Here is a 27940-nt window from a genome sequence, read left to right as displayed (position 1 = left end):
GCTCTCAGCTGATTTAATAGAAAAGCAGTTGTGTGACAGGCAGGAGACAGAGGCTTAGGGCTGGAGGTGGTGCAGACTAACCCTGGGATCCCAGGGGACACAGAGAGTCCCCACCAGACAGCACATAACACAACATGCCATTTCTGTCACCACTTCTGCCTGATTCAGCAAGGCCCAGGCTGACACAGATGAGCTGGGTTTAACTTCCAGCGCAAGACACGAAACCAAAACAGCAACGAAATTTCTACAACCAGCACCAAACTGCTGGGGGAAGGGTTCAGAGCGCTCCTGAAGATAAGTACGTATTAAAACAAACAATAAATTGCTTATCTCCTCTTTTATACCCCAGTCACCTCCCCTTGCAGAGCAATCAGGTGCTGGGCACAGCGAGGTGTGGGGCAGGACCCAATCGCGTCCCTCCCGCACTCGCAGGTGTCCCCTGCCACCAGCACATATTAACTGGGGCTGAGCTCAGCTCAGACACTTGCCTGACGGGCTGCAGGGGTGAGTAGTGGCTCATCTGTTCCCTCCCTGGGAAATGGGGACCCTCAGTGTCGTGGGGAGACTGGGAATTTGGCTCCCCATGCTGTGCAAAGGCTGATCTCACCTGCGGGGCAGCTGCGCCTGCAGCAAGTCCTGGATAAATCAGGCAAGCAGGGAGGATTTGGCTTCACACTGCGAGGTCAGTGGGGTGGTGGAGAGAGTCTTCTGGAGAGCTTGTACAGCTCCATCCTTGGAGGTTTTCAAGGTCTATGGAGGGCAAAGCTCTGAGCAGCCTGGGCTGAATTTATGTGCCCCAGTTTAAGCAGGAGGCTGGACTGGGACCTCGCGGGCTCCCTGCCAGCCTGGGTCACTCCATCATTCTGTCAAACTGATATTGTATTTGTGTTGCTCAATGGCAGCAATGCTATTTCTTCAGAATGAGGCAAGAAAAAGGCATTTTGGTTCTAATGGAGCGAGCTTGCATGTCCCTCTTTCTGCCTTGCTGATCTCATCTAAGTTTTCCCTCACTTTACTTAATGAGCATCTTGATTTTCTCCCCCTTGAAGTTATCAGAGCAGTCTGATAACCTGATAAGTGCAATCTCCTATCTGCAGAGTGCTCTGTAAACCTCAGCCTGTGTTCCTTGTCATATATTTTCATTGAGTGGCAGCAGCTGGGTGTTATCATTCCTGGTCTCTTGGCCTGCTTCCCAGTTCCAGTGGAGATTTCCATTTATCCTTTGCCCAGTCTTGTGCCCTCTCAAGACTCTCCATTCAGCAGCAAGTAACGGGGCTGTGGCAGGACACCTGCAGTGCCTCAGGTGGGTTTGGTGGCTGACCAGATCACACCTGAGCCTTCAGCCAGGCGTTGGGAGGAGATTTGGGACACAGGTAAAGAGTTTTGGTAATTCAGAGAGGATGTGTCTTCGCTTTGTGATCTCAAACTGCACTGGAGGCACTGTGGGGAGATGTTTGCACCGAACACTGCTCCTCTCAGCCACCCCTGGCTGCAGGCCATGGCTGTCCTTTCTCCTCACACCCCACCCAGCCTGTGCTGGTGGATGTCACTGAGGCTGGCAGCAAGGGACCAACTCAACCTGTGCTGTGTCAAGGCCTCCAAAAATCCTGGATTCTCCCCATCCTTTGGTGCCATTTCAGGCCATCTGCTGTCTCATTTTGGAGGTTCTGCACTTCAGGCAGTTTTCAAAGTTACCTTCAGAGCCACTGTGGAGTGGCTTTTATTAATGTAAATGTAAATATTAATGTAAATTATTATGAATGTAAATATGATTCCAGACTCTGAGCACAGAAATGCAGTGATTTGAGAGCATTTTGTAATGGAAGGAGGACATTCATGCCATTCCTGCAGCACCAGGAATTACCCAGCCCTTGAGGAGACACACGAGGCATTCTCCAGCAGAGTGGAGATGTTGATTAGTCAAAGGCCATCCCTGGCTTCTTTCTTCCCTGGGTGTCTAGAAAATGTGTCTGCATTCACTTTGGGTGAGAGAACAAATGAAAACCCCATTCTTGACTTGTTTTTGCATCAGATGTCAGAGAAACTGAACACAGTGAGGAGAATGAAACCTTATTTTAGAAGGTGGGAGCCAGTAATGCTCTTTCTTCCATGAAGCCCTCCTGATCCAGGGATGGAGGGGAGAGAGGGCTTGTGTGGTGAGGCCTTGCAGCCCCAATAATTTCACCCTCCTGCCTTGTCCCTTTCCACCCCACCACAATTATGGTAGAGATGGGCATCACCAGGAAAAGGGAGGAAAAAAAATATACTCATAAAATGTATTTTGGCAGCTGTTGATTTTTTTTTTTGGGCTAGGGTTGGGATTGGAAGTGCTTGAGATGGTATTTTATGTTTGGACTTAGATGTTTACTATTTTTTATTTACATTATAGTCTTATAATCTGTGAGTTCTACAGTATTTCACCAATAAGTTACAAAATGGTTCTGTATCTATCTCTACAAGGTCTTTTAAAGAAAAACTATTTAATTAAGAAATGACACAAATTATTTTTATTTTTAATCTAATAACTAATTACTTATGTCTTGCAATGTGGACTTTTTTGTCTAATTACAAAATACTACTTAAACTTATGAAGAAGGTGAAGAAGAAAGATTAGATACTGCTCTAAAATTTCTATCTCTAAAGAAAATCTTCTATATATATTATAAAACTATATTCTATAAACTATATTCTATAAACTATATTCTATAAACTCTATATTCTAAAACTTTAAATACCAAGATTTCTACTATGTGATATTACACATTTTATTCAAACTACACATTCATAATCTTAATGCTATTATTCAATTTTGGAAGTTTTCTCTATGGCTTCAGGTTAAACGTTAAGAAAGATTAGATACTGCTCTAAAATTTCTATCTCTAAAGAAAATCTTCTATATATATTATAAAACTTTAGATTATAAAACTTATTCTATAAACTATATTCTATAAACTCTATATTCTAAAACTTTAAATACCAAGATTTCTACTATGTGATATTACACATTTTATTCAAACTACACATTCATAATCTTAATGCTATTATTCAATTTTGGAAGTTTTCTCTATAGCTTCAGGTTAAACGTGTTCTCTTGAGAGTCTGTGTCTTTCAACACAAAAACATCTAAAATTCCCAATATCTGGAATTCTAACAGGCAGCATTTTGTGTGGTAACTGCTGAGCTCATTGTGAAAGCGTGCTGACATTTCTGCTACACTGTGGATTATCTTTTCTTTACCCACAGGTGACTTTTGCTCCTTCCCAGCTAATTAGATAGGTAAATACAGATTTGCTTGGGAGATATACTCAAGGCCGACACAAATCCTGGCTTGCAAGGAAATGAACCATTTTTCCCCTTTAATCCCTGCCATTGAGCAGCAGTGGTGGGGAAGAGCACTGGGAGGCAAAGTTTGCTGGGGAAGCTTTTGCTGGCTGCAGGATCCAAGGCATTTTGGGGGGACTGCCCTGCACCCTCATGGTTTCCTGCTGCTTTCTGAGGCTGGGGGTGCTGTGTCTGGAGAAGAAAAGGTTTCTGAGGGGCTGGCGTGGCGCTGGACCAGAGTTCTCTGTCTGCTTTAGCTGTGGAGCCAGGTTGCAGCAGGAGGTTGTTGACCTCCATCTCTGGAGATGCTCTGGATAAGGAGGAGGTTCAGCCACACAGCACGGGCTGTTCCACCCCTCTGGTGTTGCTGGAGTTTCATTGTGGTGTGTTTCTGTGTTCCAGGGACAGCCCAGCCCTCAGGGACCAAACCCCAGCCCCATTCAGCGTGGGAGCCACCAGGGAATCACAGCGTGGACCTCGGGCTGTGCTGCCAGGCTGCTGCAGAGAAACTCCCACCAGGAGGGTGAAAGGAGCAGGCAAGCAGGAGGAGGATGGCAGAAATGGTAATTAAGGCTGCCCATGGGCTCATATGTCGAGCCACAAAGAATTCAGATCATCGGGACTTAGCCACAACAGCATGCTGGCCACTGGGAGCCCAGGGGCTGAGGGGGGACAGGGCGGTGGCTTTATGGCCTGGGGGGAGATGAAGCTCCCCAACCAAACTGGATTTCCCATGGCCACTGGATTTCCACATCTGGCCCTGCTGCAGGCAGTTCTCTGTGCTTGGAAATGAGACATTTCTTCTTTGGTTTGGTTCTGCCAGATGGCAAAATGATGTCTCTGATCTCAGTCTGAAGTTAAATGCAGAAGGAATGTCCAGCATCATGTCTTTGGCCATTTCTGCTGCAGCAAAGGTAAGGAAAGGGTTAGATTTGCTCTAATTGCAAAATGCACCACCACAGAGGTGTAGGGAGGCAGGGCAGACTAAGCAGCTTCCATCATCAGTCTAAGTGAGACACAAGTCTCCATCCATGACCCTGTGGAGTTTCAAGGTCCCTTTATTCACTAATGGATGAATCAAGGTAAATTCATTCCGTGAACAAGCCAAAAAAGGAACTTACAGATACCAAAACTCATGTGGTTTTTCTCCATGTGGTTATTTTCTTCAGCACACCCAGGTGGTGGATGGATTGCAGAGAGGATCAGAGCAGAGAGGTCACACCAAACCTGCATGTAACCCTTTTCTGGGTTTATTTGTTTCTGCTATTATTCAGTAGCAGATGCTGAAAAGAAACTTGAAGCCCAGACTCCTCCTTTTGTCTGAATATGCACCAGCAATACAGAGAGAACAGCACAGAAAATTGCCTTCCAGCAGAGCACTGATGCCATCAGAGCTTGTGTGCTTAATATCTGCTGCTGAACTCAACCTTTTCTAACTAGTTTAACCCTCTTCTCATTCAATTTTTTATCTGCTCTGCCTCTATAGTTGTTCCTGATAATTCCATTCTGCCTTATTATTTATTGCTCATTATTTGATGCAGTTTCTCCAACTCCCCCAGGATGTAGAGCCTGCTCTCAGCACCAGCCTCTTCTCTCATTTCCAGCCTGATGAATCCTCCTCTCTTTAAGCTGCTTTACTGTGGGAGTTGCTCAGTACCCTGAGCACCTTTGCTGTTTTATTTTTGTTGGTTCTTTTTTTCTCAATTTTAATACAATTGTATGCCAGAGCAGAGGTGACCTCTAAGTCCCACCATAACCATAAAAGCATTCTGCAATTATTTCTGGATGGACTTACCTGCAGGTTCTTCACTGCCAGGGTGAAAAAAGCTGTTCTCAACCAAATAATTAAATTAGGAGCATAAAATTTCCTAGTGGAGGCGATGGTTTTGAGATGAGGAAGAAGATGTACTGGAGAGGATGCCCAGATGATGTATGGGGAATAGCACACCACTCCAAAAGAGCAATTTGGTCATGGAATCATGGAACCATGCAATTGCTAAGGTTGGAAAAGGCTGTGAACCCACACCACCACGTTCTCCATGAGTCTGTGTCCTCAAGTGGCATCTCCACAGGAGTTTTGAACACTTCCAGGGATGGTGACTACACCACTTCACTGGGAATTCCATTCAAATGCTTTTACAACCCTTTCATGAAATTTTTTTCTTCATGTATAATCTATTTTTTTTCCTAAAGTATAATCTCCCCTGGGGCAACTTGAGTCCATTTCTTTTTGTCACACCACTTGCTCCCTGGGAGAAGGGACTGACACTCATCTCACTACAACATCCTCTCATCTGTTCATCTCTTTCCAATCTCCTTTCATCCCTACAACCTCCTTACCCACCTAAATCCACGTGGCTGCAATGCCAGCAGGATGTTCCAAGCAGCCTGGCCACCCAAATGCCATTTTTCCCCCTTCTGCAGCTTTTTTTCTCCCAGCTGTTTATGTGACCTCTATTTCCACCCCACAGGAGCTGAGTCAGAAGTGTCCCCTGGTGAATGGCAGGGCTGCAGGCAGTCAGGACAGCACCTGGACCCTTCCCAACTTGCCCAGTAAATGCACATGGACAGCCACAACGCCTGCCAGCAAGTCTCCACACTCCTGTGTTCCTTTGTAAGTAATTCCTCCGTGCTGCTTTCTTCAGGGTGCAGCTCAGCACCTTTTCCTGGAGGTTGTTGTTACACCAGGATGGTCATGGCCAGAAGCCAGCTGTTGTGTTAATGATGGTTTATTTTCCACATGGCAAAAGCACCTTAGTAGCTCCTCTCCCAGAAGACTTTTTTCACTCCCTTTTATTTTGCAGAAGGATGTGGCTGGCTCGGGTCACAGCTCTGTGTTTTCCAGAGCATCTCCTTGTTTGGGGCATCTTATTTTAGATGGCTGAGGGGCCTTCACAAAAATGGATTACCAGGGCCTGGGCTTTTGTTTCAGTAGCAGATGGCACCAGAGCAGAGAAAAGTGCTTGCTGTGAGCTGCTCTGCCCTCACAGCAGCAGGTTCCCTCCCAGGGTGACGTGACGGCCCAGACTAGTCCTGACAAGAGGTGCTTTAATGACCCTGCAAACCAGACACAGACAAGCTACTAAAGATAAGGCTGTCCCATAAATGTCACAGGAACTGCAGACATGTCCCTGCAGTGCAGAGATGTGAAACAGGGACCCAGCTCCAGCCAGTGGAGTAAAGCAGGAATCCAGCTCCAGGAACTGGAGCTGTGGGAGGTGCAGCACTGCTCTGCATGGTCATGCCTGACCACGTGCCAGGCAGGACAAGGCCAGGGCACAGCCACCAGCATGTGGGCAGCACAGGGCAGCCTCTGAGTCTGGTCCATGCAGGAGGGAAAAATGGAATGCAGAGCCCTGGAGCTGATCCAACAAGCTGTGCATCTCTCAGTGCAGCCCCTGCAGCTGGTGCCTGAGGAGAGAATCAGCTCTTTTCAGGCAAAATGATTTTTTTTTTTCCTCTCAATTATCATTCTGAGCAGAATAATTTTTTTTTAAACTATTTAGCATCAGGGTGCCATGGTGGTGCCAGTGGCTGGGCCCATCCCACCCCCAGACAGGAGATGGAGAGACATTCCCCAGCCCTGGGCATCAAACTCTTCTCTGGGAATGGAGTCTGGCTGTGGGGGCCCACACAGCACTGCTGGGGCAGGAGCTGAAACATATCCCACTGTGTAACAGGGAAAAAAATGCACTGGGACAGGTCACACCTCTGCAGCAGTGCGTGGAGGGAGAGGTGGTTTGGTTTCCCTGCTCTGGGTAAGCCACAGATGGCAGCCAATGGAACAAAAATCTCTGGACTTTCTGAGATTCCCAGGTGAAATCTGGTTGAGTTTTGGGGGTAGAAGCAGAGGGAGGAGACAGGATGTTATTTTAATTTAGAATATTAAATATTTAAATTTTTTTGAGAGATACAGAGGTAGACCAGTTCTGACATCCCTCGAGCTGGTTCTGACCCAACATAACCTCAGCAGGAATCCTTTGCTTTGCCAGGACTGGTTTTCCCCTGGACATCTCAAGGAATAGCAAGTCATGACTAAAAGCTGGAATCTTAGGGGAAAACCATCCTTGTCTCTGCTATCCTGAACTGACATCAGCACCTGCAGGACACAGTCCAAATGTGCAATGCAGTAACTCAGGTCACTATCCAGAGAGCCAGGCTCCAGTTAAACCTTACCTGAAGGAGCCCCACTGAAATCCCTGAGCATTTCAGTGGCTTTTGGAGCAGATGGGCAATGGCTGCAGCTGTGGGGGAAGCTCTTTTATTGTGGCATTGCCTCACATTTGGCAGCACTCAAAGGAGCCTGAGGTGTCTCTGCAAACACTTCCCCCAGAGGGAGAGGTAACAGCACATCCCATCATCTCTGGGCTAGGGATGCAGGGAGCCTGGAACCTCTTGGTAGCACAGACCTTCCCTGAAGCCCTGCACTCCTGCAGGGCAGGAGGAGTTTATATCACACTTGCAGAACCTGGAGGGAGGGGTGTGAGCTCCCTGAATCACCCCTGTGCCACTCGGGCTTCCTGCCAGCACACAGCCACTGCCTGGCTGTGACAGGGACAGCACAGCTCCAGGTCAGGGCTCCAGCGATGGTGGGAGGTGAGGGCTGAGCACTGAGGGAACCCCATGGCAAGGAGATGTCCTTGGCTTGTGACCAGGAGGTGGCCCAAACAAACACAGCCCTCGTCAGCCTGTGAGAGAGCTCCAGGGTGTGAGCTCCTGGCAAGGTGTCTTGGGCAAACTGGTCTGTTTCTGTTGCTGTTGCTGTGGGTTTTGGCTTCTGCTGGAGTCTGAGAGCGACTGGCCAGTCTGGGCAGCTGGATTTCACTGGTCACATAGCTGGGTTCAACTTGCAAAACATCCCCCAGAACCCTCTGAGGTTTAGGCTTCTCTCATGGCTTGGAGCCATCCTTGCAAGTTTGGCAGTCCTGGCCAGCAACACTTGGCCCAGAGGCAGCTGGAAATGTGGGGAGCAGAGAGGGGCTGGGCAGGATGGGGAAAAGATGAGGAGCCTCGTGCTGTGCTCTGCTTTTCTCACCCACAGCATAAAATCCTAAGGCTTGCCAACATCTTCTCACTCATTACAAATCTGACTTAGGGTTTTGCAGAGCAAGGCACTGTCAACCTGATTTTTTAAGTTTTTCTAAGCTTTCTGATGTTTACATTCTTGTAACAAAAGAATGTCTTTCTCACACACTTTATGTAAATAACTTATTATTTTTCATTCTTTTATGGAAAAAGAGAAATTTGATAGACTGTTGGTTTGTCCAGTGTCACTGGAGAGGTGGCACTGTCGCCCTCCAATCCACTTTTTGGAACCTGTAAGTCACTTTTGGAAACCTATAAATGTTGGAGCCAGAACTTAAAAGTACTCTTTTTACCTTGGGAGAGCTGCATGTTTGCATCATGTTATTTCATGTCCTATAGCGACAAGGCATTTCAGAACAACCCTGAAAATTAATTAGCTTACTTTTTATGTAAAAGACCTAATAACTCATGATGGAGAACTGTAACTAACTCCTGGTGCCACTAAGTCTTTTTCTCTTGGAGTTGAGGTGTCTTTTGGTGGCCTTGATAAAGTTGCTGAAACCTCATTTAGATTTTCTCTTGATTCATGTTGCACAACAATAGCTTTTATTTAACTTTATTTTTTCCTGCATTATTTCAGGAGAGAAGAAAAGAAGATCTTGCCCAATATCCTCAAGAAAATTGGCTGCACCCCAATGGTCCAAATCAACAAGATTGGGAAGTCCTATGGGCTCAAGTGTGAGCTCTGTGAGTGTCCCCTTCCCACCAGGGTTTTGCATGCCACGAGGTGAGGGTGAGGGGTGGTGCTGGAGGGGGGCTTCAGAGAGGAACAGAGATGGGGAGGGGCAGGTGTGGCTCATGTTGGGCTCTCCTGCTTATTAGGCAGTCATTTCTTGGGCCAAACAGGAGGTTTCAAGCAGCAATGAGCAGGGGGGCAATGGTGGTGAGGCATCTCTCCTGCCAGGTAACAGCAGCATGAGCTCAGAGCAGAGCTGGCCAAAATCTGGGGATGGATCTTAGTCCTCTCCCTAAGGAGATGTTAGCTGGTGCTGTGTCATGTCAGGTTGGCTTTAGGCTGGCCCCCTACAATCACAAGGGTGATAAACTCAGATCTGTGCATGTGGACTCTTCAGTCTCCTTTCCTGTATAATTAATTTGATCCAAACTGGGCAGAAAGGCAGATTCTGAGAGGCAGAAAGTGCCACGAGTGCCACACAGCTGGGTAAGGAGAGACTTGCTGAGCACCCATCCTCACTGCAATGGCACAGCAGAGCCCTGCAGTGCTGTGTGGCACCTGGGGACCCTCAGGGCAGCCAGACCCCACCGAGGACATGGACACAGGGAGCACTCTGGGCTTTCCCACCTGATCCCTTCCCAGGATCTGGGATCCTTGGGCCACCAGCCCTGCAACCTCCCCACTGCACTGCCTCACCCTGCCCACAATGAGAGCTGAGGGATGCAGGAGAGCAGGGAGGGAGCTGCTGGAGGTGGGAGGACAGATGTGCAGTGCCTGGACCAGCCTGTCCCTTGCAGGATGTCTGGCTGGTGCTTTAGGTGCTGGGAAAGCCGGGCAGATCCCATTTTCTGGGATGGTGTCTCCCTCCCCTGGCACAGGAGGGGAAGGAGAGCAGAACAGGCAGAGCAGCTCCACGGTCCTGTCTGTGTCAGCACAGAGCCCCTTCCCAGGCAAACAGAGGAATAAAAGGAAGCAGCTACAGCTGGGTGGGAGTGCCTGGTGTTTTCTGTGCCCCCAGGGACCCTTGTGCAGCTGGAGTTGTGGCACTTTGCATTATAAAATGTAACGATGAGCACGAGATTTCCTTTCCTGTTCAGGCTGCTCGGGTACAGGGCTGATTTCTCAGCCTCAGGTCGCTGTCTCTGCCAGGGTGAAGGGAAAGACCCCTGGAAATCCCCATTTCTCCCTGTTGTCCATAAAACAGAGCTCAGTGGCACCAGTTCAGTTGCAGATGTTCATCAAAGGCTTGGTAAGAACAATGCTGTGGTGTGGAGGCCCCAGTGAGGACTGAGATGTGCTTTGGAAAGTTACTTGTCTTGTTGCAAACTGTCATTTGGCCTGACACCTGAAAATGTTCTTTCTATTGTTTGGGATTTTTTTTATGGCACGTCAGTCAGGACTACAGATCATCCCTACAAAAAGGGAGCTTTTTATTATATCTATTAAAATTAAAGATATCTATTAAAAACCTCAGTGCCCCAGGATAGACAGTGAGACCTTGCTGCTATCCCTGGCCCACAGAAAAGTCCTCAAGGAGTGCTGTGCCAGTGTGGGACCTCCCACCTTGCAATGGCCATGTCCAGCTGATTTTTAACCCATCCTGGGCTGTCCAGGTTGACTTCAAACCCATCCAGGGTGGAAGAAGGACTCTGATGGATAATCCCAGAAAAGCAGATGGTGGATGCATTCCCCTGAGCAAAGGACAGTCCTGCAGAGGAGGGAGAGGTGTCCTAACACTGCAGTGAGGCCTGGGGGAGAAAGGAGCAGGTGCCTGATGGAGTCTCCCCTTTGTTTCCCTTTCCAGTGGCCAAGTGTGAGTACTTCAACGCAGGGGGCAGCGTGAAGGACCGCATCAGCCTCAGGATGGTGGAGGATGCAGAGAGAGCTGGGATTATCAAACCAGGAGACACCCTGATTGAACCCACTTCAGGAAACACAGGTGGGAAGGGCAGGGATACTCCCTCTGCCTGGGAACTGGGCAGGGTGGGATTTCTGAGGGGCAGGGATTTGCATTTGGAGATACGAGGTGGGCTCTGGCTCCATCCTCCCCTCAGCTCCCCTCCTGCTGGCCATGGGCTTCCAGGGATGCTGAGGTGCCTCCTTGCTGAAATTCCTGAGGGTTCTGTGAGGGTCCCACACCTGCACAGGTGTGCCTGGAAGGTCTTCTTGTGGCAGGGCAGACAGCATCAGGGGCTGGGGTAACCCAGGTGTTTTCAGGCTGGGAAGCTTTTGAATTCTCAGAGCATCCCAGAGACCATTCCCCTGATGGGTTGGAAGGGAATTCCTGTGATTTTTGCCCTTGTTGCTGTCACTTGTCACCCCACCACACTGTGTCACCCCAGCCAGCCACGGAGCCAAGGGGATCTGTGGTCCCCCAGAGCTGTGTCCCATGTGGGTCACACTGGCTCCCTGCCTGCCTGGGTTCAGCTGGAATGGCACCAGGCTCCCTGCAGCCCCTGGCAGGGACACGCTGCTCCTTCCTGCTGCCTCACCTTCCTGCTCTAGCAGGGAGCAGCTGCCTCCATCCATCACCCTGCTGAAACTGGAGCAGAGGTGCCCTTGGCCTGCCAGCCATGGAGCCACGTGCTGCGTCCTGTGTGTCTGTCCCCCCACAACTGAAGGGGAGGGGAAGGCACTCCTGAAGCACAATCACCTCTCTCCTGTGTTTCCAAAACCACAGGAAGGAGGCTGAGCCTCGGTGAGGGGAGAAAAGCTCTCCCCAGCCCTGCCATTCTCTCAGTGCCACCCCTGGGAGCAGGAGCCATGCTGTAGCTCTCCTTGCCCATCAGCCCATCCTCCCACACTCCCTGCATGTCCCAGGAGGCTCGTGGGGATGCCCTCACCCTTGGCTGGTCAGTGGCCACTCCTTGGTTCCATCCAGAGAGAGGAGTGTGGGCAGCGGCGCGCGTCCATCGCTCCTGCCAAATTCTGGTGCCAACCAATTCCCTCTGCTCCCCCCACGCAGGGATTGGGCTGGCACTGGTGGCTGCATTGAAGGGTTACCGCTGCATCATCGTCCTGCCAGAGAAAATGAGCATGGAGAAGGTCAGAGCTCTGAATGGTTTCACCCCACAGCTGGGGAACATCTCCTTCCTCTCTCTCTCTCTCTGCTCCTCCCTCCTGGAGCACTTTAAAAGCAAACGAGCCTTGCACACCCACTGCCACAGCTGCTGTTCAGAAAGTTGCCTCTTGAGGGGAAAAAGGCAGCCTGTGATGGCCTGGTGGCTGTCTGGTGTCAGAAGTGCAGCTGGGACAGCCAAACACAGTGTGTGGGTGCAGAGAAACAGAGCAGGATCTGCTGCACGTGGAGCACAGCAGGAGAGGCAGGCAGGGGCCAGGGCTGTCCTGCCACTCCTGCTCACCTCCCCCTGACATCTGACAGGTCACTTGGCCTCATTTGGTGCATTTATGGTTTGCTTTCACCTGGGGACACTTAGAGTTGCCTGAGCTGTTTCTCAGGGTGGTGTCTCAAGTCACTTGCATGAGAGCTGATGGTCAGGTGAACACACTGCCCTGGAGATGGCAGAAATCCCTCACTGGTGAGCCAAGAGCCTCACAGCCAGCTGAGCTATGCCAGTGAAGCCAGACACACACCCTGAGCTGGCTCAAGAATGAGCCCTACTCCAAAGTGTCACCCTCAATTCAACCTAAATCTCACCCAAGCTCAGTCTGGGCCAGATGCCACCTCCAGCTGCCATGGGCTTCATCTCCAGGTGTCCCAACACTCCCCTGTCCCACTGACAGCCCCATCTCCCAGAGGAGATACCCTAGGGCTGATTGCTCCTTCCCTGATTTTGGTGAGAGAAGTTTCTTAGGGCAAAACCAGCTTTTGGTCACCCTTTTGCATGCTGGGGCTGCAGTCCCAGCACTGAGACACTGTTCCCTGTCCAGTTCCCTCTGCCCTTTCCCTCTGGCACCAAGGAGCAGCACACTGTCACCTCCCTCCACCCTGTCCCCAGCCTGCCCTCCAAGTGGGACAGGGCAAGAGGCCAGGCTCCAATCCATGTGCCAGCTTCAGGCAGGAGCCCTGGGCTGCTGGAGCACGTCAGAGATAGCAGAGCCCAGAGCTGGACATTGTATCTCCACAGGATAAATGTCTCCCACATGCAAAGCTGCTCTGGCATCTGGCGCTGCCCTGAGCCCGCAGGTTCGGGTTACCATCCCTGTGTGGGATCAGCTGTGCTGCAGCTCCTCTTGTCCCTCCCAAAGGTCGATATCCTGAAGGCACTGGGTGCTGAGATCGTGAGGACGCCGTGCACTCGCTTTGATGCCCCCGAGTCCAACATCCGTGTGGCCTGGAAGCTGAAGAGTGAAATCCCAAATGCTCACATCCTGGACCAGGTAAAGGCCATCCCTCCACTGGCTCCCTTTTCCAAGAGAGTTTATTGGGTGTTCTCCAAGTGTGCCTGTGTTTGGGGGCTCTGTTTGAGCTGGCACCAGAGGCAGATTTCGTCAGTGTTTTATGGCATTTGAAACTTAATCACTCTGCAAAGCACAGGGGGACAGAAACAAAATAAGGGACACTTCCAAACCTGCAACACTTCTGCCAAAGCCTGGCTGTGGGTGAGGCTGGGTTTTCTTGCACAATTCAAAGACTACTCAAATTGCTTCAGATTTAACTTTGACCTGAAAAAAACCCCACTTTTTAAGCCTAGCTAGCAGCCTCTGTTCTGCCTCAAAAATAAACCTCATGCTGTAAAGGGCAAACCCTGGTGGCTCATGCCAGAGGTTCCTGCAGTGCTGGGTCTTGGACAGGAGGACACTTGGTCTGAGACCTGAGTGAGGAGCCCCTGGAGTGCAGGAAAGTCAGGCAAGCTCCTTCCTTCTGAGAAAAAAGTACCTCAAAGACTGGATGAGCTTTTCAGCTCATTTTTGGTCCACGGGCGTGAACGTGGGGTGCACAAATATCAGTGCTGCAAAATCCCTCTGTGCATGAGAGCTGACTGATGATCAGGACAGCTTCTCCAGCCCACAGTCCCCAGCCTCTGAACCATCCTCACACCTAAGGGACACCAAGAGCTGGAGAGGGAGTGTTTGTGGGCACATTTAACCTCCAGTGCAGAAAAACCCCAAGTGGGCTTGGAAATCTGTGCCAAAGGGACACCCGTGGCCTGTCCTGGTGGGGTGGCAGTGTCCCCCTCGGCAGGGAGAGGAGGGGGCAGTGCATGCTCTGGGCACAGCTGTGTCAGGAGCTGTGTCTGGTGTGGTATTTGCCCTGCTGTTCACACGGTAACTGCTGCTGTTCTCTGCTGGAATAAACAGTACCGAAACCCCAGCAACCCCCTGGCTCATTACGACACCACGGCCGAGGAGATCCTGGAGCAGTGTGAAGGTACTGTCTGTGCTGCTGCCTCGACGTGCAGGGGGCTGTAACCCTCTCTGAGAGGCTTCATTTACATCATTTATTGACCTGGATGTCTAGAAACAGCCCAAAGGGCCTCTGGAGGGGCAGGCAGTATTATCTTAATAACACTGACACACAGGGTGTAGCAACCTCTCCTAATCCACTCCAGATCCACCTCAGCCTGCAGGGCTTCCCAGCTCTACCCTCCCATTGCAAAAGCCTGGGGGGGAGACCAGAGGCTTAGGAAATTCAGGTTGTACCTAAAGGAGAAAGAACAAGTCTCTTTGTGGCCACAATGACCTGCCAACTGGGAACACAAGAGGTCCCACGAGGCCTTGGAGGGGAATATAAATCCACCAGGGCATGGCAAGGCTGCATCTGACCCAGCACTCTCATTTTCAAATCAAAACCTCACAAATAAGTGCCACTGGAAGTGAGGGCTGGGGAAGGATAAAGGGCTGTCCCAGTCCATGTTGGTGCACATAGAAGTGAGATTTATTGCCAGTTCTGGGAGCACTGTGAAGCGTGACCAGGACTTGAGGGTTTTAACTGGAGAGCAGTTATCAGAGCAGTAAAGAGTCAGGTATCAATGGCAGCAAGAGAGTCCCAGCCTTGCCTCCTCTGCAGTGTCAGGGTGTGCTCCAGCTGGCTGCCAGCTGTGGGTTGCAGGTCCCCCTTTCCCAGGGCAGCTGCAGCATCAGGTTTGAAGGCCAGACTCCAATTCTGCTCCTTCCAGTCCTAAATCTGTACAATATCAGCGATGCCAATGGGGCAGCATCTGACAGGGGCAGTGCCAGGGCAGAGCTCAGCCCTCCCTCCACTGTGGATGCCAGCACAGGCTGAAAGGTTGTGCCTCTTGGTGATACTCACTTGTGTGACTTGCCTTGATATGCTGTGCTTTGAAAGGGATGGATGTGCTGAGATATTCCCTCCTCCTTAAGCCACAGAATCACAGAATATCCTGAGCTGGAGAGGACCCACAAGGATTATCAAAGTCCAACTTGTGGTCCTGTGCAGGACACCTAAAAAGTCACACCATGTGCCTGAGGGCATTGTCCAAACACTCCTTGAGCTCTGCCAGGCTGGTGCTGTGACCACTGCCCTGGGGAGCCTGTTCAGTGCCCAACCACCCTCTGGGGAAGAACTTTTCCCTAATACCCAACCTAAACCTCCTCTGACACAGCTTCATGCTGTTCCCTCAGCTCAGTAGAAGCCAAAGATGCAGAAATCATGGAGAGATGCAGTGGGAGATCTGGAGGTCACCTTCAGCTCCCTGCAGTGAGGCAGGACCAGCTGTGCTCAGGTCCTGCAAGCTCATCTGAGCTCTGCACAGGACCAGGCTTTGGCCACCAGCATGGCCTCTGCCTTTGCTCACAGGAGTTTTGCTGGACACAGGCTCTGCACAGGGCTCTGAATAAAGGGGAGATTGTGCTGGGGGCTGTGCTGAGCCCTTGCAAACCTCTCTGCCCCCTGATCTGCAGGCAAGGTGCACATGGTGGTGATTGGATCTGGCACAGGAGGAACCATCACTGGTGTTGCCAGAAAGCTGAAGGAGAAGTGCCCGGAGTGCAAGGTAAGGCTGGAGGCAGGACTGCTGGGGTTTTCATGGAATCACAGAATGGTTTGGGCTGGAAAGGACATTAGGGGTCATCCCACTCCAACCTCCTGCCATCAGCAGGGACACCTTCCTTGGGCACGACACCAGCAGGCACAGGTGCCCAGAGTGCAAGGTAAGGCTGGAGGCAGGACTGCTGGGGTTTTCATGGAATCACAGAATGGTTTGGGCTGGAAAGGACATTAGGGGTCATCCCACTCCACCCTCCTGCCATCAGCAGGGACACCTTCCACCAGACCAGGTTGCTTAGAGCTGGCCTTGAACAATTCCAGGGATAGGGCACCCACAACTTCTCTGGGCAACCTGTGCCAGGGCCTCACCACCCTTAAAATAAGGGATTTCTTCCTACTATCCAGTATAAATCTCCCTCCTTCAGCTCAAAGCCATTTCCCCTTGTCCTGTCCCTGCATGTCATTTCCTGCCTAACCCCATGGCTCACCTGAGGAAGTAGGTGGTGTCTGCACTTATTTGTTTGTTCACAGCAATGTGGCTTCTGTGGGAAGAAATTTGGTAATGTTTAGGCTGATCTAGACCCATCCAATTGCCTTAGAGACCAAAGTTTCCACAGCTCCACTAAAATCTCCCCCTGCCTGGTGCCTTGCCCTGTGCAGGGCACTCTGGGGAGGCACAGGCAGCAAATGCTTCTCCTCTGCCACTGCAAAACCCTCTGTGCTTTAGGGTTAGCATCACTCACAATGCTCATCCTGCAGAGCTCGTGCTTCAAGGCAGGCTGGAGGGGTGCACACACTGCTCTGGTCAGTGTGTGAGTGATCCCTGATCCACAGAGAGGTGTGGACCCATCATTTGAGGTCTGGGACGTGAGGCTGCCTCCCTGGCAGCGTGCAGCTGTCTGTGTGCAGTGCCACCATCCTGCTGAGAAGGAACCTCAGCCCAGACACAAGGCTGTGAATAACCAGGGAGGTGTCACCATCAGCCAGCACAGCCAGATCCAGAAAGGATGTCTGTATCCACGGGTCTCCACAGGTTAGAGCTCACTGGCTGGCTGCACCTAGAGCAGATTAAGGAGCTCTGGCACTGTCCTCAGGAAGGAGCAGGCTCTGCCAAGGGGGTGATGACAAACACCTTGAGAGTGATAACATTTTAAGCCACCAGTCACTTCTGCAACAGCTGAAGACTACCTAGGATCTATTTAAGAAGACAGTGAAAAACAGCACCCTTTTATCCTGGAAGCTCTCCATGCTGCCAGTGATTAGGAATATTAATGAATATCAGGGGGAGGAAACACTGCTGCTGAGGGTGTGGGTAACTTTTCCTTTGAGTTTTGTGTTTGGCTGTTTCTGAATTCCCATTTTAGTTTGACAAAATGCCTTTCCCTCCAAGATCATTGGCGTGGACCCCGAGGGCTCCATCGTCGCTCTGCCCAGTGAGATGAACACGAGCAACACCACAACCATCGAGGTGGAGGGCATTGGGCACGACTTCATCCCCACTGTCCTCGACAGATCCGTGAGTAACCCTGTGAGGAGGGGCCTCTGCCTGCTCTCTGCCTTGGCATCCAGCTGTCAGGGCTACTCAGTGCAAATTTCCAATCACCCAGTGCAAAACAACAACTAAATGAATTATTTAGTGCGCTACAACATCCAGCCTGCTCCCAAGGCCAGAGGTGTGGTGGCCCTGATGTATCTTCCCAGTGCAGAGCAAGCTGTTGTGGGGGGATTGGGACACTCAGTTACTTTCTAAGTAACTCTGATTATAACTGACTGTAGTGGTTTTGATTTGTTAATTTAAGATTTCTTCAACTTTAAAATTTCCTGGCTAATGCACCAAAGAGTGTCAGGTATTGGTGCTGGTCAATCACTAATACATTCACTTCCTGCTGTAAAATAGGATTAGGAGGAAGGAAAAGAAGGCTCAAAACTTAAAAAAAGTATAAAGAAAATTGTATTAAAAGTAATTAAAAGAAAAAAAAAGTAGTAAGAATCAAAACAAACCCTTCAGAACGCTTCTTCTTCCCCCACAACCTTTTCTTTCTCACTGATAATGTAAAGAAACAAAACCTAAAATTGCCAGTCAGTTTACTACCCTTAAAATAGTCTTTCTTCAGTTCACTTAGGAAGAGAAGTCCCTCTTGTTAAGGTTATGGAAACTTTTCCACTTTTCCAAGAGGAAAAAGACATGTGTTTTCACAGAAGAGTGTCCAGCTTCTCAGTGGCTCAACAAACTCAGTTACACAAAAAGCTTTTGCCTGACTTCCCTAAATTCCTCCCATGTCAAACTACGACACGAGGAGAAGGCAGACAGTGGAGAAAAGCAGGCATTTAACACGGTGAGAGTGTCCTCTGCTCAGCCTCACCACGGTTCAGATGTGCCCCTTTGGCTCTGATCACACAGATGTCTGTGCTGAGGCTGCTCCTCCTCACACTGCTCTTTCCTGAGCCTCCTCTGCCTCAGGGAGCACACACAGAGAGCAGAAATCCTGCACCATGCACAGCCTGGATGACAAGATCCAAGTAAGACAGCAGATCATGAACCTTGCAGCTCTTCTTGTCAAGTTCCCTCTCAGTATATCAGCTGCCACAGAGCTTTAAATCCCTAACACAGGCTGCCTGTGTTGCCCTGGCCTCATTCTAGAAAGGTCCCTCACAGCCTCACAGCCCAGACTCTTTCTGCTTCCAGGTGTTAACTACATCCCAGCTGCCAGCACCTGGCTGTAGAGCTGTCACCTTAACAATCCAGACTGATTCTTGTAGCTGGATCTCATTTTTGGCAAAACCTCAACCATTAATGTACCCTGGCCTGGGACATCATAAATATTCCTCCACATCCTAACTCTGGACCTGTCAGGCATCCCTAACTCTCCAAGGAAAGGGTGCTGGCTGGAAAGGTGTGGGTGTCTGCAAGCAAGAACTCCAGACCATGGATGTTCTGACAAATGCTTTCAACAAGTGTGGAAGGCAGCTCTGAGCTGCCAGATCTTGGTGTGCCTCAGAGGGTCAGGGCCTGAATGACATTGCCAAGACTCATCCTCCTTGCTTCCCTTCCAGGTGGTGGATCAGTGGTACAAAAGCAACGACAGAGACTCATTCCTCATGTCCCGCAGGCTGATCAGAGAGGAGGGGCTGTTGTGTGGTAAGCACAGAGCAGCCACAGCAGTTTGTTCCCTTAACAAACCTTCTGAACCTCATCCTTTTGGGGCCAAAACTCTCCAGAGTAGGTGCCCTCTGCATTTTGTGTCTGCTGGGTGAGCAGGGCTGAAAGGCTGAGCCTCGGGCTGGGCAGAGGTCACTGCAGGCTCCAGAGGTGTGTCCCTGCGTCTGGTCTGGGCTCTGACTCATCAGCCACAGTAATTATAGAAGTAATAATTCTCTCCTTGCTGGAGCGCTCTTGCAGTGGAACTGGATCTTCAGGCAGTGTAGAGTTACACAGGCTGAAGGGAGGATTAGTGGGGCTCGAGGCAGGACAGGTGGGCTCTGCCAACAGCTCTGCGAGGCCGTGCTCGGTGTCACTGCCACACCAGAGGTGCCAGCTTTGGACCAGGACGGTCTGAAAGCAAAGAAAGTGTGAGATGTTCTTACCGAGTATTTCTCCCCGTGCCAACAAGCTGTAAGTGATCCCACTGGCTTCCCAAAATGAACAGGTGCCCTCACACAGACCCTGCCTGGACCCTAAGAGCCTCCACAGAGCATCAGCCTTGTTTTTAGCCTTCCTGACACCAAGCAAACACCAAACAGACACAGGTTTGCATCCAGGAGCAGACACTACGTAGGCTCTTAGCTAGAGCTGATAAAAGCCCTGAGCACTCATATCCAGGGAGTTTTGCAAAAGATCAGGCTATATATATGTAATGAAACACTTAAGTGTTGATTTAACCTAGCAGGCACGGAGTCACTGTGTTTCAACAGAAACCACTTGTTTGAACTCAGCCATAATTTGTGAACAGCTTCGTGTTCCCTAAACTGCATTTTTCAGGGCCGTTCCTCGCTTGTTTGAAAAATGTGACCCAGGGATAATTAACCTGCTGTAAAATACGTGCTGCCTTGAATGCAGTGTGTAATTGGCACACAGATAATGGAATGTGTTTGACTTCCAGTACTCAGACTGGTGGTGGAAGAATTGCCTCTGTAAAGCAGGGACCTGCTTGCCCTACGTGCAGCAAACCACATGCGTGCACACAGACACGGGGAGCATTCAAGCCTTCCCATCATGTTGGCCTGGTATTCCAAGCATGAATGAAATGTTTATGAGGTTTTTTTTCAGTCTTTACAGTGCATTTAAAGCCAATCTTTGGCTGCCAAGTATGTCAGCCAGAAGCTCTAGAACTGGCATGGTGTTATGCTGGTGGGAAGGGAGGGTGTGGTGTGGGCAGCGTGTTCTGAATGTCCCTGCATGGGACCTCTCAGGCCTTGGTCTGCCCACAAGAAATGGTTCATGAAGTCCTTGAGGTGACTTTCATGCTGCCTCCAAAGCCCAAGAGCCACCACGCGAACACATCCCATCAGTCCCCACCTCTGCCTGGCCCTAAAGCCTACAAGGCTTTGGGATTGATTGTCCTCCCATCCCAGTGTCCCTCCCACGAGGTGCCACCTCTGCACCCTTATCTGGGGCAGCCTGTATTTCCCACTGCAGGGCAGTCTGACCCTTGTCTCCCTCTCCCTGGTGCCCACGCAGGTGGCAGCTCGGGCAGTGCCATGTCTGTGGCTGTGAGAGCTGCCAAGGACTTGCAGGAAGGCCAGCGCTGCGTTGTCATCCTGCCCGACTCCGTCCGCAACTACATGTGAGTGTCCTGCTGCCTGCCCCCCTTCCCAGCACCAGGGTGGGAGTTCCCACAGCCTCCTGTGACAGGAGATGACCCAGGTGCTTGGGGTTCTGGAGAGCCACCCCAATAAATCTGATAGCAAGGCACAAGGAGTGAGCCCAGAGCTGGGAGTCTCCCTCGGGCAGATCATGGGGAAAAAGCAAAATAAACAACGGGGAGGAACAGCCCATCAGCGTGGCAGTCACCAGGGGATGGGTGTTGGGACACTTGGGGTTTATTTCCTCTCATCCATGACTCACTGCACGGAGCAGGACTCAGCCAAGCTGTGCTTTCTGAGCGTGCATGCCTAAAGTTAGGAAGGCAAATAGCTGGCGTGCTTCGAAGAGTTCCTGAGCACCCGATGCTCCTGTTGACCTTAAAAGGGGCTGAGAGCAGCCAGCTGCAAAAATCATGAGAGCCCCGGGGGCAGTGCTGTGGTCTGGTGCACAAAACAAAGCAAGACTTCTTCTGGGAGCCTCACAGACTTGCTCTTTGTTGGTGATTTCTAGGTCCAAATTTGTAAATGATACGTGGATGATAAAAAATGGGTTCCTAAATGACGCCCAGGAGCACAAGCCTTGGTAAGACAACTTCTGCTGGGATAAACTGTGCTAAGGGAATCAGCTTTCTGAGTCTGGAAATCATCATCTTCAAAGGAAAACGCTCCCTTTTAGTGTTTAGGAAAAACACAGTAAAGTCCAGACCCCTCTGGGGAGGCTGTAATGTCAGCTCTTCTCTTTTGAGTTGTTATCTCTCAGCCCTCCAATCAAAGTCTATAAAGGAGCCATTTCTGTCCCAAAGTAGCTGATCCACTCCCTCATGGCAGCCCAGGCCACCTAAACCCTCTGAAAACCTCTCTCCACTCCACATCTGATGTTCAAAGGACTATCAGGCTGCTGGGGAGGTGGGTCCCTGTTGTAGCAAGCCCCCTTTCAAACAGCTCTGCAGCTCTTTTCAGGCATAAACCAGGAAATTTTCACCTTCCAGAGCTGCTGGCCAGAAAAGTTGGCCAACTCTGCTGTCCCTTGGACACCATGAGGAAAGAGTCCCCTCAGGGAGTCATAGGCAAACTGCTGATGCCAGTTGATGTGTGGCTGGGCAAATGCCAGTTGTTTAGAAAAGCTCTTGGTCTCACCCTAAAGACAGCAGGTATTACTGATGTCGCCTTCTCCTTTACCAAAAATTATTGTAAAATATTTCCTAAAAACTTAACACGTTTCCAAGGCCTCTTGTGTCTGGTTAGAGTTGCTCTTGGCCCTTCCAGGCTCCAGCATTGCCCTGCCTTTTCTGCAAGGACTCAGGGCTGAGATGTTTGGGAGCTGCTCATGTTCCCCCCCAAACAAGCTCAGCTTGCCCCTCATAAGTCACACGAGCATCTCTGCAAGGCTCTCTCCTGCAGGAGCTGCAAATGCTGCCTTGTGAGGACCAAGGATACAGAACAAAGGAGTAAAACTGGTAGGTCACCCATTTATGAGCTTGAAGTGAAGCCCTCCATAGCTTCCTTGGATTCAGGACAGCTCAGCACCTTGCCAGCTGCTGGTCTCATCCCTGCCTCTGGAGCTGCATGAAAGCTTGGCTTCAACAAGACCTGGCCGTGGTGGCATTTCTGCTTTGGCTGTAGGAGTGGGGCTGGCTTTTCAGGCAGAAAGAAATCCCTCATCTCCTCTGGCCTTGCCCCCTGCTGAAGGCCACAGCTGTGCAGCAGCCACAGCTCCGCGCTGCCATTTGTCTTCCAACAGGTGGTGGAACATCAAGGTGCAGAAACTGAATCTCTCAGCCCCTCTCATCCTCCTCCCAGAAGTCAGCTGCCAAAAGGCAATTGAGATCCTCCAGGAGAAGGGATATGACCAAGCTCCTGTTGTTGCTGAGTCAGGGTAACTATTTCTGCTCACTGCACAGACGGGCATTCGTACAGAAAAATCAGTCACGGTGAAGCCAAAGTCCCATTTACTCCTTCAGAGCTGGGGCTCTTGTGTTGGACTCTGATGCATAATTTTAAAAAGATCATCTGCCTCCTAGTGAAGATTCATCAATAGAACTCTTGTAAAAGATCCAGTTAAAGCCCAATCCAGTGCCCACCAAACCAGAAGATGCTGGATCAGTGCACAGGCAAGGGGAGCCCAGGGGAGTGAGAGATGGGGGGAAACCCTCACAAATAAGCAGCTGGAGAGCCCATGGGTTTTCCTTCTCCCAGCTGCTAAGTCCTGGACTGCAACAGCAGTTTTTAACTGCTGTGAAACCAACAGCTTGGTGAGGACAAAGACCTCCTTGTGCTGCTCAAGAGAGGAGAAACTGATGCCTCCCACTGACTGCAGCAACAATTTAGTCACTGACTTCAACCATAGCCCCTACATAAAATGTGTGTTCTACCTCAGGTCTGACCTTCTGGAAAACTCCCTGTTCTCTTACAGGCTAATTTTGGGAATGGTGACCCTCAGCAACACCCTGAGCTCCGTGCTGGATGGAAATGTGGAGTCCTCAGACCCTGTCACCAAGGTCACCTACGACCAGTTCTCCAAGGTACCAGTGGGGCTGGGCTGGGCACAGGGACACAGGAGAGGTGCACCAGCAGCACCCTGGGGTGTGAGAGGAGCTGGGAGAAGAGGTTGGTGAGAGGGCAGAGAGGAGCGGGGAGGGCCATGGTGACATCTTGGAGATGAGAGTAAGGACAAGCACCTGTGCAAGCCCTGCAGAGCCAGCAGGGCTCAGATATGGGAGCTTTTCACACCAGGAGCCAAGCACTGACTGGGGATTTCATCCACCTGGGGAATCAACACCCTCCAAAATCAGAGCTCAGCCATTGCCAGGTGAAGTAAAATGTTAAAGGTCACATTTTGTCCTGTTTAGATCAGCCTGGAGGACAGCCTTGGGAAGCTTTCCTGCATCCTGGAGAACGACCACTTCGCTATCGTTGTGCACGAGCAGATGCACTGTAGGTATCTGCAGAAACTCCCCAGGGGCTTGGCACAAGTGTTTGAGAGGGGACAGGGAAATTCTCAGGCTGACTGTGGCAGGTGCCAGTGCAGCTGCTGCACCTGTGCAGCCCCTGAGCCTCTGCCCCACGAGGGATTCTGCTCTGCACAGCCCTGGGACTGCCCTCTCCTCACCCACAGGGGTGAGGGGAGAGGGGCAAAGCTAGCGAGGGGGAAATTAGGGATCTCTGTAGGCTTTGTAGGCCAGGGGCAAGGTCAGAAGGAGAATTTGGCCACATCAGGTAAAGCCTGGGTGGAATTCAGGCACCTAAGATGAGAAAGCTGAGAAAAACTGGGGTGGGCCACGAGCAAGCCCTGTGGCACAGGTCATCAGGGGCACTGGTTGTAGTCTGGGGCAGCTGTGTGTGAGCCTTCCCTGGACCATGGCTGCTGTAGGGATGCTGTGCCAGTCTGGGAGCACCATGAAAGCAGGTTTTATTGGTTTTATTCTCAATCCACTGCACAGCCACCTTCCCCTTGGTGTACAAGCCAGCCCAGCAGAGTCACCTGCAGCAGCACCACAGCAGCATGAGGATTGCTGACACCCCTTGTGCCTCCTCTGACCCAAAAAAGGCGTGGTGGCAGGTGCTGATCAGCACATCTGACCTGGCACACCTTTCCAGTACAATTACACCAAAAGGAGTGCAGGTTTGACCTTGGCTGGGAAAAGTGAGCAGCACAAAAAGCAGTCAGAAGAGCCATGTTTAGGCCTTGTTAATTAGAGCTGAAGGGTGTAATTATGCTGATTTGATGGGATCACAGACTGAGCATGCACAGCATCCCTCAGGTGAGCAGTGGGTGACTCCAGCAAGGGGCTGTCTGCTCAGCTTGGGGCCTCCAAAACCCAAACATCCCAAACCTTCCCTCTCCAGGGCCTGCTCCCCCAGAGCCCTATCAGCTCTGAAGCTTGCAGGTCCATCCATGTTCCCATAACAGGCTGCAAACAAAAATCTGCCACTCAAAACTGCCTTTGATGCATGTTTCCAATTCAGTCACCAAAATTAATGCAAGGCACAGTTTCCTTTCTCAGCTATGTTGTCATAAAATAAGGAATATCTCTTTTGTATCACATTTTGATATAAATTAAATGGAATCAGCAAATTAAATGGCACCCATCAAAAAATATCAGCCAGCAGTCTGCAGCAGCTCTTGTTCTGATTTTCAAACAACACCCACATGCTTTTCCAGAGCTGCTGTTTTAATGCTGTCACAGTTACCCCCTTATTTATTACCTTCTTCCCACACCTTTGGAGCTTGCATTTTATCTTGTGTTTGGGCTCTGGTGGCTAGTTTTATTTTTATTTAAGAAAACATTTATCAGACAGTTAAAACAATTATTGAAGTGCTGTTTCATTAATGGTGGTGTAGGAGATTTTGAGAACAGATTAGAAAAGTGCCTGACTGCTGCTTTTAGAGAGTCTCATTAGTTTGCTCTGAAAAGTTCTGTGGTGATAGGAGCAGGACTGGAACAGAGGTTGGCTAAAAACAACTGGGAAATTAAGTTTCCTGCTCTGGGAAAGGTAGGTTATTTGCAGCAAAAACCTCTCTGGTGTGATCACAGTAACCTGGCTGAGAATCCATCATCATTTCTGTGGAGGCAGAGCTCAGGCAGGAGGCAGAGCTCAGGCAGACACTGTCCCTGTTGGGGCTTTCTTTTAATAAATGCACAGCAGCCTCTGCACAGCTGGAAGGTGCTGAGGGGGCTGGTGGTGCTCTTTTTTACTGTTTTGCCACTAAGCTGGAATTTTCTGTGCTTCCAGTCAGTGGGAATGGCAGCTCCTCCACGAAGCAGACGGTGTTTGGTGTGGTCACAGCCATGGATCTCCTCACCTTTGTCAGCAGGAACGACAAGAAGTAGCAGAGCAGCTTGGCTGTCCCCCCTCCTCCAGCAGGCCCAGGTGTGCCCCCAGCCCAAACCACCTGGCCAAGGCAGCCTCTGGCCCAGTGCAGCCAAGAGTTTCTCAAAATGCCTAGGAGAAAATTGTGATGTATTCTATTTGTCTGCCAAATGCCACCCCCAGTATCACTAAAGAGGAGGTGACAAAAGAAATTGTGTTTGACAGCCATGTGTGCTCACATGGAGCTTCCCAGGGCTGGGCAGGGAATGTGGGAAGGTCAGCATGGGAAGGGGATGGTTGTTCCTGCCCAGAGTTGAGCAGGAGGAGCTTTGGTGTGTCTGCCAGCTGCAGATGCCTGTGCACTGCCCCTGGTGCACTGCTGAGTTACCCTGATCCCTCCAGAGCCCATTTCTGCCTCGAGAGCAGCAGGGCTGGGGGCAAGCCAGGGCACTGCTGCACCCTCCTGCCCCTCTCTGCCCACCCAGGGCTGCAGGCACCCCCAGAGCCATTCCTCCTCACCCTGGGGGTGTTTGCCTCCAAGAAGGCAGCAGGAGAGTGTGGAGTCTTAACTTCTTTTTGCCAGGCTCAGGATTAAATGTGTGAGATGGTATTTCTTGTTCTGACTCAAATGTTTATTAGTTCTTTTCTCTGTCACAGTCTCACAAACCTCTCAGCAGCCAGGGTTCCAACAGGAGAGGTGTGACAAGGAGGGAGGGACACAGAGCCCCAGGAGGTGAAAGGTGTCAGCAGGAGGGGTGGAAGGGAAAGCTGAGGCAGTGGTGAGCAGAGGGGATGAGGGGCTGGGCTGGTGGTGGATGGTCCCCCCTGTGAGGGCAGCTGGGCTTTGGGGAGCACCTTCCTCACCTCTGGGGGAGTTGGTGGCACTGGGTGCCTCCTGCGTGGTCCCACGTGAGGGGACAGTGAAGGGAATTCAAACAAGAAGCAAACTCAGTCACAGAACAGTGAGAGGGGCCATGGCTTCATCCCTGGATATGCATCCTGAGAGCTCCTCATCGAGGGCTGCAGGGGAGAGCAAGGTTTGGTCCTAGTGTTGCTGTCAGGCCATTGTGTTCTGGGGACTGATAATGAAGGTCAGCAGAGCCATTTGCCTTGGCTACCAAAGAACTTAAAGCAAATGTCAAAAGTGGGCTGTGGGAGCAAACTGAAGTGCCATTGAAACCCAGTTTGGGGGGAGTTGCTCTCAAAAGGCCCAGGGAGGTTCACAATCTTTCTATAATTTTCTGGAGTTGCTCCAAGGTGGCAACAACCAATTTCAATTTCAGCTAAGTGGCTACTCCATATTCTCAATCTAATCTAGTTTGTAGGAGACTTTTATGAAGTTATAGAATGCTGAAGTATTTACATTTAGAAAAGTCTCTCTGCTGCCCGTTGTTTCCTGAGTGACACAGGCCATTATCAGATTTTCTGAGAGTTTTTGCTTGAGCAATAACCATATTTGTCCAGAAAAACAAAAACTGATTAGCTCAACCCTCATTGTATCATATTTATTTTAGCAATTCTATTGCAAAGTGAAGCATGTTAGTCCATGCACGTACTCCAAACTCACATGAGTAAGTCTGAAAGTGCTCTGTAACTCCAAGAAGCCCAGAACTGAAGCTGAATCTGGACCAGCCTGGCTGTTATGGATTAAGCCAAAGCCCAGTGCCTCCAGCAGCAGCAGCAGCAGGGCTGCAGGGCTGCAGGGCTGCAGGCAGTGCTGCCAGCTGCAGACAGGCTCCAGGACAGGCAGATGCCCTCCAGCCAAGGTGAAGGAACCGCTGAGTATTAACCTGGAATATTTACAACTCCTTCTCTGTGTTAACTCTGAGTGTGGGAGCTAATAAAGGTGGGTGTGAGCTCCAGATATTCCAGGATTGCTCCACCTGGGCTGGAGCTAGGCTCACCAAGGCACTCCTGGGGTCCCCTTGCTCTGTTCCTGGGGCTGCTCTTTGCACATCCAGCAGTGGCACTGCCCTGCCCGGGATGTTGGTGCTGTGTCTCCTGATGTTTGCCAGGCTGTGACCCTGTGTCCCACCACCACCCCGGAGTGCTGGGTTAGGAGTGAGAGGGACTGGCTGTGCCATCCTGCCCACCGTGCCTCGGGCATGGAAAAGGCCCCAGGAGGCAAGGGAGGAGTTTTCATTTGAGTTGTCTGCAGAAATCCCTGCAGGATCTATAAACACATCGGGGGCAGGAGCAGCGTGTCCCAGTGTCCCTCCCACCACCCTCTGTCCCCTCTCCACACATCCCTGGGCCTGTCCTCTGACAGTGATGACCCCCTCTGGATAAACAGTCCTTGGAGCTCCTTTTCCTTCCCCTACCCTTGAGACCCT

At 50.7% G+C, this 27940-nt stretch overlaps 1 protein-coding gene across 1 annotated transcript; it reads left to right on the top strand.

Moving 5' to 3' along the window:
* The first annotated feature begins 3091 nt into the window (after positions 1-3091).
* LOC120511828 (cystathionine beta-synthase-like) lies at positions 3092-26237 on the top strand. The gene is made up of 16 exons (XM_039729392.1): positions 3092-3884; positions 5793-5935; positions 8987-9093; positions 10887-11021; positions 12048-12127; positions 13292-13423; positions 14345-14414; positions 15908-15999; positions 17383-17508; positions 19047-19131; positions 20671-20776; positions 21307-21378; positions 22537-22671; positions 23209-23317; positions 23645-23729; positions 25530-26237. Exons 1-16 carry the CDS (start codon positions 3873-3875, stop codon positions 25625-25627), a joined length of 1587 nt encoding a protein of 528 aa, XP_039585326.1. The 5' UTR covers positions 3092-3872; the 3' UTR covers positions 25628-26237.
* The last annotated feature ends 1703 nt before the right edge of the window (positions 26238-27940 follow it).

The sequence above is a fragment of the Passer montanus genome, unplaced genomic scaffold (genome assembly GCF_014805655.1).
Source record: "Passer montanus isolate IOZ18808 unplaced genomic scaffold, ASM1480565v1 scaffold69, whole genome shotgun sequence".
Taxonomy (NCBI): Eukaryota; Metazoa; Chordata; class Aves; order Passeriformes; family Passeridae; genus Passer; species Passer montanus.
This window is presented reverse-complemented; position numbering and strand designations above follow the sequence as displayed.

What these genes read in the sequence shown, in the direction of transcription:
- LOC120511828 (XM_039729392.1), top strand. An exon ending in CCACACTCCTGTGTTCCTTT is followed by an intron (nt 5,936 to 8,986) that starts GTAAGTAATTCC and finishes GCATTATTTCAG; the next exon opens with GAGAGAAGAAAAGAAGATCT. An exon ending in AGAAAATGAGCATGGAGAAG is followed by an intron (nt 12,128 to 13,291) that starts GTCAGAGCTCTG and finishes TCCCTCCCAAAG; the next exon opens with GTCGATATCCTGAAGGCACT.